At 32.7% G+C, this 15,596-nt stretch overlaps 1 protein-coding gene and 1 non-coding gene across 3 annotated transcripts in view; both read left to right on the top strand.

Annotated features, from left to right (window-relative positions):
- Positions 1-8,895: 8,895 nt before the first annotated feature.
- LOC140437942 (U6 spliceosomal RNA) lies at positions 8,896-9,003 on the top strand. The gene has a single exon (XR_011950423.1). It is a non-coding gene; the product is annotated as a U6 spliceosomal RNA (small nuclear RNA).
- Positions 9,004-13,558: 4,555 nt separating this feature from the next.
- Positions 13,559-15,596, top strand: part of tws (protein phosphatase 2 regulatory subunit tws) — a 39,775-nt gene continuing 37,737 nt past the window's right edge. The window contains exon 1 of one of the 2 annotated variants that reach the window (XM_072526407.1): positions 13,559-13,767. In XM_072526407.1, coding sequence (XP_072382508.1) covers positions 13,758-13,767 — 10 coding nt within the window. In that variant the 5' untranslated portion in view covers positions 13,559-13,757. Of the gene's footprint in view, positions 13,865-15,596 lie in introns of both variants that reach the window. The other variant, XM_072526408.1, reaches the window with a different exon arrangement.

Here is a 15,596-nt window from a genome sequence, read left to right as displayed (position 1 = left end):
AGAAGATTTATTCCAAATTTTGCCAAGATTTCTAAACCACTTACGAAACTACTTCAGAAAGACGTACCTTTTATTTTTAATTCTGATTGCAAAGAAGCCTTTAACGAACTCAAAAATATTTTAACTTCAGATCCAATACTTATATATCCCAATTTTGAGGAACCATTTTTACTAACAACTGACGCTAGTGCATTCGCGATTGGAGCTGTTCTATCGCAAGGCCCTATTGGAAAAGATTTACCCATAGCTTATGCCTCCAGAACATTATGCGGTGCCGAAACAGGGTATTCGACTATAGAGAGAGAACTATTAGCTATCGTATGGGCAGTCAAACATTTTAGACCATATCTTTTTGGCCGAAAATTCACCCTGATTACCGATCATCGACCCCTTACATGGCTTTTCTCGATAAAAGATCCCGGAAGCCGATTAGCGCGTTGGCGCCTAAAACTCGAAGAATACAATTATAAAATAGAACATCGCGCAGGAAAAATAAACAGAAATGCAGATGCCCTCTCAAGGATAAAGATTAACCATTTCAAGGATTGTGCAAACTTTCAATCAAAAATCTCATTACATGCATCGAATGAAGATGACACGGAAACTCAAGAAAACGAAGACGACGATGAAGAAAATATAGAAAAAATGTCCGAAGAACTTGACAAGTTTATCGAACTGTATAGAACAAAGTCAATAATCGATTATTCTAAAATTGAAACATCGAATACGGACTTATTAGACAAATCCAACAAAAATATTGTTACATTTTTTTGGCAAAATAAACTTGAAGAACTCCACGAGAACATAATGAATGACATATTCGAAGAAAACATGGAATATAGTAACCGAAGAATTAATATTGTACACAGCAAAACTGTAAAAGATCGAAAATATTTTATTATACCATTACCGTTTGATCCCGAACGAGTAATATCACACTTGTTTCTTGTACTTTTTGCAAATAAAGATCAATTCGATGAATCAAAAATATATTGCGTCGAAAATAATCTCGAACTACCTATCCTAGAGATATTTTCTTATATTTTTGCTGACAAAGAATTAAAATTAAGAATCTGTCAAAATATAATTAAAACAGCCAGCGAAGACGAAATCCCTCAAATTTTAGATCATTACCATTGCGGTAAAAACAACTTACATCGAGGAATAAACGAAACTGTCAGAAGAATAAAGCAGAAATACAATTGGAAGAATTTAACAAAAGATGTAGAGAAATTTGTAAAAGCATGTGAAATTTGCCAAAAAGTTAAGATTTGCAGGAAAAACTTAAGTGGACCACTAGTCATAACAGAAACTCCAAAAACACCATTCGAAAGAATAAATATGGACATATTCGAATACCCTACTAGGAACTACGCTTTAACTATTCGTGACGAATTGACAAAATTCACGCAAGCCTATCCTTTGGAAGACAAAAAGGCAGTAACAGTAGTCAAGACACTCCTACTCTTTTTTCAACACTATGGAACACCACTAAGAATTCATTGTGACTGCGGTCGAGAATTCGAGAATGCTATAATCAAAGATCTATGCGAATTATACGACATTAAACTAACATTTTCTAGCGTTAACCATCCACAATCTAATGGATCTATAGAAAGGTTTCATGCCACACTCTCAGAAATGATTAGAGCAAATCAATCCGAGAACCCAAACGATCATCCCTTCACTATACTTCCTTATGCAATAATATGCTATAACAACACAAAGAATAAGACCCACGGTTTTACACCATATGAACTTATATTTGGGCACACTGCAGGCCGACCACCAGAAACTCTATACAATCAAAAAACACTAATGAGTAAATATATTCGAGACCTGAATAACCGCATGGAATATTTTTACAAAGTAGCCAGAGCAAAAACAGAAAGACAGAAAGAAAAGGCGAAAGTAAGATTTGACGAGAATATTTCAGAACGAAGACCTGATTTTAAAATTGGTGACAAAGTTTACGTAAAAGAATCACAAATTAAATCAAAATCGGATAATCTTTTTAATGGACCTTTCGAAATTCAAGAAGTTTTTACAAATTCCGCAATTATCCTTAACCCCAAAACTAACCAAACCTCTAAAGTAAATTTTGACAGACTCAAACCTTATTTTGAATAATTTTCCTTTACAGATTCTATGGACTCCTTCCTATCGTCCAATCCCAAATTCTCCTCACTCCAATTAATAACACAATTGGAATATTTTTTCATGAAAAAGGAACTATACGAATATCTAATGACAAATGGACTTTACTTGTTTACAAAGAATTATTACCTATCAAAACTACAATATCCAATAATGACAGAATTTTGGAAAACCTGTTAGAAAAATTTATTAACGTGGATACACCGAGAAAACTTGCCTTTCAAGCCGAAGTACAGACACATGTTAGTCTGCTAAAACAAATCTCAAACTCCGTTAATTTAAAATATAAAGAAATAACCTCTGACACAGTACCTTATAATAAACGCCTAAAACGCGGTTTAGTAAATGGTATTGGAACAATCTGGAAATCTATTACTGGAAATTTAGACGCCTCTGATGGCGAATACTTTAATAAATGTATAAATAAGATAAATTCCGATGAAACTCAAATTGAAAATCTCCTAAAAAATCAAATATCTGTTACCACTTCAGTTATAAGAACTTTCAACACTACAATTCAAAAATTGCAAATAGACGAAGAAACTTTTAACAAAGACTTAAAAACTATCGAGACTACACTTCTGGACATTAATAATGACATATCCTTTTACCAAGCACAATTACAAATACTAGATTTATGTGAGTCCTTAATGGAAAGCTACGTATTTTTAGAAAATTATTTAAATGATATACTAAATTCTATAACATTCTCTCGCCTGCAAATTCTACATAGTTCTATTATTTCGCCCATGGACTTAATGGACGCATTAAAAGAAATCTCACAGTCATTACAAAATAACGTATTGCCTCTACCCACTTATATGTCAAATATAGCTCAGTATATTGACATAATAAAACTGCAAGCTTATCAGCTTGATTCAAAAATTGTTTTCGTTCTCGAAATTCCGTTAGTTGATCCCGAAATATTCACCTTGTATCAATTATATTCAATACCAATATTAGATAATCAAACTGGTTTTCATCATATACTTTCAACTGTTCATAAATACATAGCGCGAGATGATGATTCAATTTCATATGTCTTACCCATGGACACCGAAAAATGCAAACAAATCAGTCAAAACCAAAGAATGTGTACAGACATTCTTCCGTATCCCATAGACACAGATGCTATATGTGAAGCCCAGCTTTTGAAACCTCTTAGCAACTTACCAAAAACTTGCCAGATGTCCATGCTCTTGGCACAAGGTTACAATGTACAAGAAATTGACCGAAATTTATGGTTACTAACCATTTCCGATCCATTACCAGTAACAATCAAATGTGCAAGAAAAGACGTCACTACACAAATAATCAAAACAAATTCAATCTTAAGATTAATTCCCGAATGTATTGCATTCATCGGCAGTACCAGAATTCATGCTAGAGACCAAATTGAGAAATATACAAATATCACGTATAGAAGTCACCCAGTTAACGTACCCTACAGATGCTGTGACCATTTTGAGACAAAGAGTCACCTATCAAAATTGAAACCACTTAAACTCAGTAAGATCAACGTAGATGACTTAAATATTGCACAACACAAATTGGACCAATATTCAGAAGAACTGGACCATATTATGAGCCAATCATTCATTGAGGAACATCTACCCTTATTCACTATATCAACCTTATCCCTGATTATTATCCTAGTTATCTTATACCTTTTCTGCAAATACCGAACCAAAATATTCCCAAAAATTGCAATCTCCTTGTCCCAGGATCAGCGTCCAACTTCATTACCACGCAGAAATTCCATTAGACAGAAACTTCAGGGCTTAGCCTCCTTCAGAAGAAGACCCAATGTCCAACAAGAAAGCGAAGCAGAAACACCAATTACTCTGTAAAAGTCAAAGCAATGGCATTGACTTTTCACTAATAAGGGGAGCTGTTATATGAGAAAATATTAACCTTGAACTAGCTTAAGTTCGCCGACTTCAGATTTCATCATCCCATTCCCATAGAAACCGCTTAGCACGCATTAGAACTTTGTACGAACCGTTGGCCAATATTCATGGGAACAGCAATTCAGCACTTCATACCAAACATATAAATTACCATTCTCAGATGCCGGAACCACTCTTAGCTGCAACTTCGACCAGTCCAGTTAATGTAGTCATTTTAAATTAATTTAATTTTGTACTATTATTTAATATTTAATTTGTAACAAATAAAGTTCTTTTTTAAAAAGTCAAATACGTGATTAGTGATTTAACAATTGGCGCAAAGTCAGTAGGATCCGGTTAACGTTGCTAGAACACGTGTATACTCACTGGCAGCGGCGGATTCTCATCCCTTAACGGAACAAAGAATCTACGGAAGTCCTCACTCCTGTGACCTACGGAAGGAACACCTAGTGAAGCCCCTGGTAGCCGAGCAGAGAGAACAAGACAACCCTTAAAGAAGAAAGCATCTCCGAACAACCTCACTCCTGTGATCTACGGAAGGAACACCTAGTGAAGCCCCTGGTAGCTGAGCAGAGAGAACAAGGCGTCCCGATGTTCTTCTTTATGTAAGTGGATTTTGAATCATCTCGTTAATAATTTTGTTATAATAATTTACGAAATTGACTATACTGCAAGTCAATTAATCAAGATACATAAAAGAAAATACAAGTTGATTATCTAATATTTGAAATTATTGATATTTCTTTACATACTATTTTATATTGATATTTTATTGACATATTTTTTTTACTTGCTATATTTTGGTATATTTTTCTTGATATATTTTTATTTGGTATATTTTATACATTTTTGTTGATATATTATTTGATATTTTTATATTGATACATTTTTGCCCTTTATATACCACCACATTTTGTTTCTCCCTTATATACTGATACATTTTATATTCCTCCATACTTCTATTTTTCATTTTCGTTTAAAAATTTCTCGAAAAATGCCTGAGACACGTTCCCAGACTCAACAAGAAATCGAACCATACAAGCTTTCGGAAATATTTTCTATTATCCCAGAATTTGAAGGCGATCCGATTTCTCTTTCTACATTTTTAGATGCGTGCGACTGTGCTTTTAAAATGGCCACAGGCGATCAGCGCGTTCTATTAACGATTCACGTAAAAAATAAACTCAAAGGTAAAGCTGCACAGCTTATTAATTCTAGAAAACCAATTTCTTATATAGAAATAAAACAATTACTAAATCTACATTTCGGAGACAGTAGAGACCTGACCTCCTTAATACAAGACTTACAAAGACTAAGACAACTATCTAACGAATCTCCTCTAACTTTCTTTAACCGTTTACAAGTTCTGAATGCAAAAATGCACGCCTCGATCCAAGTAGCAAATTTATCCCCAGATCAAAAAACTGCCCAATGTGACTTAATCGATACCATGGCCCTAAACACACTTTTAACCGGTTTAGAACCTCGTCTAGGACAAATTATTAGGGCTAGTAATCCAAAAGATCTCATTGAAGCAAGCAATCGTATTAGACGCGAACTTCAATTGTCATATTTTGAAGAACAAAAATCTAATTCTAGATCAACTATTCCTAAACCCTCTCAACCAATGAGAAGACCCTCATCTCAGTTTACAAAATGTACAAATTGTGGCCGCATTGGTCATCTAAATAGTGAATGCCGCTCTTCACGTTTCGTACAGCCAAACCAAACTTTTTCTAGGCCACACGGTTACCAAAACCAATATAATAATGGACCTAACAACTATCAAAACAATCAGAACCCTAATAGGAATCAATATTCCTCTAACAATCCAAATTTCAACCAACAAAGACCTTCCTTTTCACCTCAAAATCAAAATCGTCCATCTGTTATTCAAAGAAACCCAAACTTCCAAAGAGCACATGTTTTAAACGAATACCCTGATGAAATGACGACTAACTATTATACAGACGAATACTATACAGATAATTATTATAATACCGATAATTATGAAAACTATGAAACAGATTATTATACAGAAAATAATCCACAAACTGATAACATTTACGAAACCAATAACACACAAAATTATCAGGATTTTCTTTCACTTCAGAATCGAAATCATCCTCCCAATCATACGAACCCCTCAACGGATATTACGAATATCCAAGAACAAATCCAAGCACTCAACTTAGACAACTTTCACCCGAATCTCAATTTTCCCGAACAGACATTCATGTAACCCCATTTCATACAATGAGTTCCAAAAATTTATATTACATTAACGATGCTACCAACACTTTTAAACTTTTAATCGACACAGGTGCTGGAATCACTGTTTTCAAAGAAAACACAGCACGCAATTATCATAATAGATTTCCTGGAAACGTTACTATTCAAGGTATAACCGATCAAAAATTGTTAATAACAGAATCTGTCCTGATTCCCTTCACTGACAATAATCCTCACAAAGTCTTTATTTTCAATTTAGACATTGATTTCGATGGCATAATAGGCCTAGACTTTCTAGATCATTATGAATGCGTAATAGATCTCAAATCCCGACAGTTGCATACAAATTTTAAAACTGTCACCCTTCACAAAGTAGGACACGAGACAAACACACCTCCTAAAGACAAAACACCGACACACCCTACAGAAATAAGACAAAACGAACCTAAAATAAAAATTAAATCAGATTCTAAACAGGAATCAAATTTAAAATATCAAAACCCTATAAATGAAAAATATACTATCGTAAAAAACCGAGATCAAGACAAAAATCTTGAAAGACCAGAGAGAAAACGAATAAAAGGAAAAAACAGAATTACCATTGACAGCCGGACCGAACAAATATGCAGACTAAAATGCAACTTATCAAATACAGATGCCATATTATCAGCTCAAGAAATAGAAAAAGTTAGATTACCTCATGCATTAGTCCATGTAGATGAAAATGGAGAATTCTTAACTTCCGTACTAATCCCTGATTATTATCCTAGTTATCTTATACCTTTTCTGCAAATACCGAACCAAAATATTCCCAAAAATTGCAATCTCCTTGTCCCAGGATCAGCGTCCAACTTCATTACCACGCAGAAATTCCATTAGACAGAAACTTCAGGCCTTAGCCTCCTTCAGAAGAAGACCCAATGTCCAACAAGAAAGCGAAGCAGAAACACCAATTACTCTGTAAAAGTCAAAGCAATGGCATTGACTTTTCACTAATAAGGGGAGCTGTTATATGAGAAAATATTAACCTTGAACTAGCTTAAGTTCGCCGACTTCAGATTTCATCATCCCATTCCCATAGAAACCGCTTAGCACGCATTAGAACTTTGTACGAACCGTTGGCCAATATTCATGGGAACAGCAATTCAGCACTTCATACCAAACATATAAATTACCATTCTCAGATGCCGGAACCACTCTTAGCTGCAACTTCGACCAGTCCAGTTAATGTAGTCATTTTAAATTAATTTAATTTTGTACTATTATTTAATATTTAATTTGTAACAAATAAAGTTCTTTTTTAAAAAGTCAAATACGTGATTAGTGATTTAACATATATATATATATATATATATATATATATATATATATATATATATATATATATATATATATATATATATATATATATATATATATATATATATATTGATTTATAGTGTCAGCAATCGGTCAGGAAATAAAACTCTATTTGTTCAGTCTCAATATTTCGTCACGATTTTGTGACTTCTTCAGGAGAAAACTGTAAATTTATTAAAATAATTAATTATTATATGTAAACAAAGTGAATATTTTAATATTAATTCATACTATTAATTCCATCTTTCCACTTTATAATATGGATAATAGTGCCATAGTAATTATTTATTTTAACCTACTCACTAAAAATTGTACAATGGGAATTCACTATAAAATATTGCGGTTACCATAACTCCTAAATAAAATCAAACAAATATGGCATTTATTTAGATATGCTAAAAAAAAATTTTTATTCTTATAGTTGTAAGTATTAAAATATTCACTTTGTTTACATATAATTATTCTAATAAATTTACAGTTTTCTCCTGAAGAAGTCACAAAATCGTGACGAAATATTGAGACTGAACAAATAGAGTTTTATTTCCTGACCGATTGCTGATACTATAAATCAATATTTAAAACAGTACGGTCGAAAAATAATTTGAAAAAAGAAAAAAATATATATGTATATATATATATATATATATATATATATATATATATATATTTATATTTATATATATATATATATATATTATATATATATATATATATATATATATATATATATATATATATATATATATATATATATATATATATAATCCTGTAGCAGTAAAGGAAGGCAAAGAAGACAAAGAGTCGAACAGAAGTACAAACAGGAGTCGAAATGTCTATTTGATATTTAAATTGCAGCCTATCACCTCGAGTACGCATCATTCTCGTGAGATTTAGGCGAGCCACATTACTAGCTTTTTTGTAAAAAAAAACACTGATTTTAATGCCATTGCCGAAACGTTGGATATATTTGGTGGATATATCAGATCGAGCTGATGCAGGGATTGTGTGAATGTTCACAATCAGAAATTAATCCCTTAATTTTAAATCTCACATTATTCTTAACTTAAGAATCTAAACTTCAATAATATATTTTCTAATTGAACTTCCTAAGTGTTGCAATAACGGCCTAGATTGAATTGTATTGTAAGCTCATAGTTCAAAGTTTGTTAGTATGATAGAAGCATTAACCTCTATGCTAAGGTATACCTGCATATTTGTGAAATTATAAATTGGGGATGTACTCGCTTCGGCGGTACATATACTAAAATTGGAACGATACAGAGAAGATTAGCATGGGCCCTGCGCAAGGATGACACGCAAATAACGAGAGTGGATGAAATGGCCCTCCAAAAAGGGGGTTTGGCGTTGGGTTAACTACCCTGTAAAAAACCTTTTGTTATGAGAGCTACAAAGAAAGAAACCGGACTGTCTAATCTACGACGAACTCGCAAACGAAATAAAGATAATGATTTAAAAATTTGCACCTGGAACGTAAGAAGCCTTCATCAGCCTGGAGCCACTGCTCTGCTCATACAAGAAATGAATAATGCTGAAGCAGATATCATTGCTTTACAGGAAATGAGGTGGATTAGCTCAGGCATCCTGGAAAAAAATTAACTGCAATATTTACTACAGTGGACATCCTACCCGACACGAATTTGATACCGGATTTATTGTAAACAGCAAGGTCAAACATAGTGTAATCGATTTCAAAGCTATTGATCATAGGATATGTCGAATAAGACTTAAAGGGAAGTTCGCTAATATTAGCATTATTAGCATCCATGCTCCAACGGAAGAAAAAGAGGATAATGCAAAAGACATGTTCTATGAGGCACTAGACCGAGAGTACGATGAGTGCCAAAAAAATGACATCAAAATAATAGCAGGAGACTTTAATGCCAAAGTCGGAAGAGAGAATATATTTTCGCCCACCATCGGAAAAGAGAGCCTACACGTAGACTCTAATGATAACGGTCTCAGAATCATAAACTTTGCGATGTCTAAGAACATGGTAATAGCTGGGACAAGATTTCCCCATAAATATATACATAAGGGAACTTGGAAATCTCCTGATAATGAAACGATTAACCAAATAGATCATATAATCATCGATGCAAGACACTGCTCTAACTTATTAGATGTTAGGTCTTTTAGAGGAGCAAACATAGATAGTGATCATTATCTAGTTAAAGCACGATTTAAAGAGAGAATATCCAATTTAAAAAAGGAGATTTGAAGAAGGAGAGAAAAAATCGACATTAATAAACTAAAAGATTCCTACATTGCAAATGTATACAGACAGCTAATAGAAGTTCAAATAAGGACAAAAAACTTAGAAGAAGAAGAAGATATTAACCAACTATGGGCAAATATACGAGATATTGTGTTACAGAAATCCGTTGAAATATTGGGCAAAACCAAGTCAGAAAAAAGAAATCATTGGTTTGATCATGAGTGCGAAATGGCCACAAATAGAAAGAACGCAGCATATCAAAAACCCTTGACGAAGGTTGTACACGGAGAAAAAAAGAAGAATATAGACGTCTTAGAAGAGAGGTAAAACGTATCCATCGACGTAAGAAGAGGGAATACGAACAGAACACTCTCAGTGAGATACACAATTCTACATGATAAAAACTCAGTTCTTAACAGATGGGCACAACATTTCAGCGAACATCTAAATATAAACGATATTGAAGGAGAGTACAAGATAGAAAATGAACAAAATATACAACGTCAACTACATAGTGAAGACCCAACAAGAAAAGAAGTGTCAAATGCGATCCTAAAACTCAAAGACAATAAAGCCCCAGGAATCGATGAAATCTGTTCGGAAACGTATAAAAAAGGTGGTGATCAACTTTTTGCAGCAATCCATAAACTAATAGTACTTATATGGCAGAATAAATGGGCACCAGAAGAGTGGCTGAAGGGAATAATATGTCCGTTGCATAAAAAGGGTGATCAACTGGAGTGTAAGAACTATAGAAATGTTAGCATCTGCGTATGAGATCTACGGCAATGTATTATTTGAAAGACTTAAACATTTTACAAAGGATATTGTTGGTCAATATCAATGCGGATTTACTGCTGGAAAGTCAACTACACATCAAATTCAAGCACATAGGCAGATTCTAGAAAAGTCACTAGAATATAACATAGAAACACACCATCTCTTTATTTACTTCAAAGCAGCCTATGACAGTGTGAAAAGAACTGCATTATATAATGCAATGATAGACTTTGGGATCCCGACTAAGTTAGTTAAGTTGACCCAACTAACAATGCAAAACGTAAGCTCATGCGTTAGAATTGAAGGAGAAAACTCTGCGTTCTTTGACATTAATAATGGTCTAAGACAGGGGGACGCGTTGGCGTGTCTACTCTTTAATATTGCCGTGGAAAAGGCAATCAGACAATTAAATATTAGAATGAATGGAACTACTTTTAATAGATCGACGCAAATTCTCGCATTCGCTGACGATATAGTTATAGTAGGCAGAAGTATGACAGACATGGTGCAGTGTTTTACAAGGCTTGCGGACGCAGCAAGTGAATTAGGACTTGTGGTAAACGAGGAAAAAACCAAATGTATGTTGGTTTCTAAAAACCCTCGAAATACTCAACAGAGAATTCAAATTAACAACCATACCTTTGAGCAAGTCAAAGAATTTACATACCTTGGATCGCTAGTAAACGCAACAAACACGACAAGCGACGAAATAAAAAGACGCATAGCAATAACAAACAGAACTGTTTACGGCCTCCAGAAACATTTAAAAAATAAAAATATAAAACGTGCAGTAAAGCTTAATATATACAAGACCTTAATAAGACCGGAATTGATATATGGGGCCGAAACGTGTATCTTATCTCAAAACGATAAAAGAGTTCTTGGTATTTTTGAGAGAAAAATTCTTAGAAAGACTTTTGGGGTCGTAAATGAAAATGGGCTATGGCGTCGAAGATACAACTTTGCACAATATATGTGTTATACACCGATCCAGATATTTTGAAATTCCTTAAAGTGCAGAGACTTAGATGAGCTGGACACATTGCTAGGATGTCAGATCACGAATACACGAAGAGATTAACATTTTCAAAACCAGAAGGCACAAGAAGCAAAGGACGACCACGAATGAGATGGATTGATGATCTGGAAGAAGACCTACAAATTCTAAGGGTTAGAAGATGGAGGGAAGTTTGCCAGGAATCGACAGGACTGGCGACTTCTTTGTGAGCAAGCCAAGATCCACAACGGATTGTCGAGCCACTTATGTTGATGATAAATTGGGGATTTGAGCTCATTTAAGCGCAGTCTATTATAGAAAGTTACCTAATCAACAACTAGAGTGTAATTATCAGTAGCTGTCAATAAAACTATAATTTTTAGTCCAAACTTCAACCATTTATTTACCATCGTCGATCGAGAAGAATCGGACAAAGGCACATTAGAAAACAATTCGATCCTGATATTTACATCGAATTGTCCAGTGAACAACACTTCAAAATGCCGAGATTATTTCTAAAGACGACTTATCAATTAGGTTATTAGGTGGAATAGATCGAATTAAAATAATAAGTGTCTAACAAAACAGGGAAATATTTTGACAGGCGTTTTTTGCTGCCTTGTTTTATCCATAGATAAATAATATAGTACTTATATAGAAAGTTTTATCCATCAAACTAGGGCAGTAGGTATAAGTAACTATGGGTCAGACAACCTTTATATATGACATATAGTTCATTTTAGGTTTCCGATCCCATGTTTTGCTACAAAGCCTGCGGTACGTCCAAAAAGCCCTTGTTGGTTTATTGACGATACTTGCGAGGTGAGTATTGTACTTAAGTTTCCTATCAAGCATAACTCACGAGATAGTTAATTTTTGTGGGAATTATAGTGTTGTTCTATTCATAGTCGCAAGTTAAATTGTTAATTTCCTCCTATTTGTGGTAACATTCTTACATGGCTAAATTTTTAGTTAACGATATAACCATCTTTCGAGGTTTAGTATAGAGGTTATTATTATGTGCCTCTAAGAATCTGAAAATCGTGTGTTGGGTTGTTCAGAATATCGGAAGATAAGTAAAAAGAATCTAGGTATTAATATGTGGAATGTTATTGTCAACTACGTATCTAAGTAAGATACATAAATTATCTATTCAATACCTATAACCAGCAAACCAGCAGGACCAGATCAGACAGTAGCAACAACGATGATCATATTAACAAACGAGGAATTTACTTACAAGCGGGGAACTATACTTACATATAATTTTTTGTCTGCTCCATTAATGATTTATATTTCAATAAAATAAAGTTTATTAAATTTTTTGTTCATGAAAAACTCAAAAATTTGTTTCAAATTTAGTTTCAGAAAAACTTATTCAATTAGAATATATCTTGCAGACATTTGGTTAATAATCTAATTCGTATGTATTCCTAGCCATAAAAGACTGACATTATTAGTTTGTTCCATATAATTAGTTAACATAAAACCAAAAACTAAATAACAGCTCATAACTTAAACAAAAAATTCAAATTTTTATACGAAAAAAAATGACAAGTAATTTTGAACTGGCAAGCCTGAGAAAATCCTATTGACATATCAGTAAGCCCAACACTGCATGCGTTAAAATTAAGTCTGGAAACGTAAGACGTAATAAACCTAAAACTCAAAAATCACCAGATATAAATCAAAATATAAAGTAATTTAAAAATTCATGAAATTAGTATAGTGAAATTTTAATTGTACATTACAGCAAACAAATTATTTTCCAAACAAGATAACACTTTTCCAGAATATGATATGACGTTATTAATGTAAATACTTCACATTTAAAATTGATTTCTTAAGGTTCTCATCTCAAACCCATATTCATTCTCCCATCATTTTAATTTTGGCAACACTGCAAAAAGTGAACCCATGACGCTACTTTGAAAAAGTGTATTTACACTATATATATAATCTTTTATATTTATTTCCTATACAAATAGTCATATGAGAAATAAAAAATAAAGTAATTAATTAGTTAAAAGGGAAAAAAGCAATAAGTACTGTTACCGATTCGAATATCCCGCTCGTGTATTGTGTTATGGCTGCTGGTAAGTTGTTTCGGTTTTCGACAACAGTGTGACCCCGATGAGGGGCTATGTGAATATTTCTTCTGCAAAACAATCGCAATTTGTTAAATTATGGAAGGTAACTTGATTTTGTTCTTAATTTATATCGTTTAGTGAGCTATGAACGTTATAAAGTTATTGACTTGTCGGTGTAGTTTTTTAACCACCTTGCTAAAGTAAAGCTAGTATTTTTTCATCAGCAATTTAGTAATATTTGTGATAAATAGTTGTGTTATCTTGTTGTTTTTCGACTCAAACTTTAGATTTTTAGTGCAGTTCATAAATATAGGTATTAAATGAATACAGTTTTTGAGTACTTTCAGTTTTTAAGGCATAACCCTAATCGGCATAATTATTGAAAGTTATAACATTATGATACATTTAAGTATGTAAATTGCGTATTGTCTAGGTCTAGGTATTGATCTTAAATTTGTGCAAATTGTATTAAGTATTTTAAAAAATGTAAGTGTTAGGTATTGAGTTAACACACATGCCCTTATATAGATACTTGTTTGACATTAAAAATTAATAAACAACCTTATTTTTTGGTTTTCTCCTTTATAAACTATTTTAGATCTTAGGAGTTGTGTCTATACTTTAGGTAGTAACTTAGTATTTATGTGTAGTGAGAAATGTTAATTTGATAATTTGTATATCAGTTTGTCAATATTATACTATTTAAACACATGTTGAGAACAATGCCACTACCTGGTTTTATGACTATGATGGGAAGGAGACCAAATTCTAGAAAAATAATAATAAGTAAAATTATTAATTAATGTTATTAAACATTTTAGTATACAAATATTTATTGTTAATTTTATGGAACAAAAGGACCTAGTGATTAAAACTTAGTTGATGAGCTACTCCAATTCCTAGTAGTTTTTTAATATTTCCCTTTTTATAACAGTGTGGTTAATTTAACCTCTAGGTATTTATAAACATATATTTATAAAATGAGTTATCTGTACACCTAAATCAACTGATAGTTTATATACCCTGTAAAATTTAAATCAGAGGACTAAAATTTATTTAAAAAATATTAGGAACAAATTTAGAAGTGTATATGCCATTCATAAAATAACTCTTATACTCCCTAGAATACAAAACATTAACAAATTAAACAAATCTTGGTTTTATTACTCCGTAAAATTCAGAGACGGAAATATTCGAATATAGTCCTGAAACAAACATGGTAAAAAGAGAAAAATCAAAGAACCGGCTCTAATTATGTTAAATCAAACAAATTGTGTCACACATTCCTAAGCAGAATACAGTAGGATCTGTTCACCAATATTAAAAGAGGAAATTAATAGAAAGAAAATACCACTATTAGTAAGTCAATAACATATTATCCAGGATACATGATTTGTGTTTTAAAATAACATACAAATAAAATCAGAGTGTGATGTTAATATTGAGAGTAAACTAAATGTCACAATACTTACCATGTCAGGATAGTATTATGAGGTTTTTTTCCTGCTTTTTCCCATGATTTACTATGGGATCAAAAACAGGAGAATTTGACTGCCATCATTGCACATGGTTGTCGTTTTAAAGACAAATCACATGCTTTGATTTTTGTGAAAGGTATTCTTGAGTTAACACCTTTACTGTTGCAGTTAAACACTTAATATAGTAGTTCTTGCTTCATATGCTCCCGGAGATACATTATGGTCTATTCTATCTATACATCACATGCTGCATATGGCATATGTGTGCATGTAGATACTTCATGTCTTCTAGTACACACAAGTATAACTTTTGCATATACTGGATAGAGAAAACTATTAGAGAAGTATTAATCTACT

The sequence above is a fragment of the Diabrotica undecimpunctata genome, chromosome 3 (assembly GCF_040954645.1).
Source record: "Diabrotica undecimpunctata isolate CICGRU chromosome 3, icDiaUnde3, whole genome shotgun sequence".
NCBI lineage: Eukaryota > Metazoa > Arthropoda > Insecta > Coleoptera > Chrysomelidae > Diabrotica > Diabrotica undecimpunctata.
This window is presented reverse-complemented; position numbering and strand designations above follow the sequence as displayed.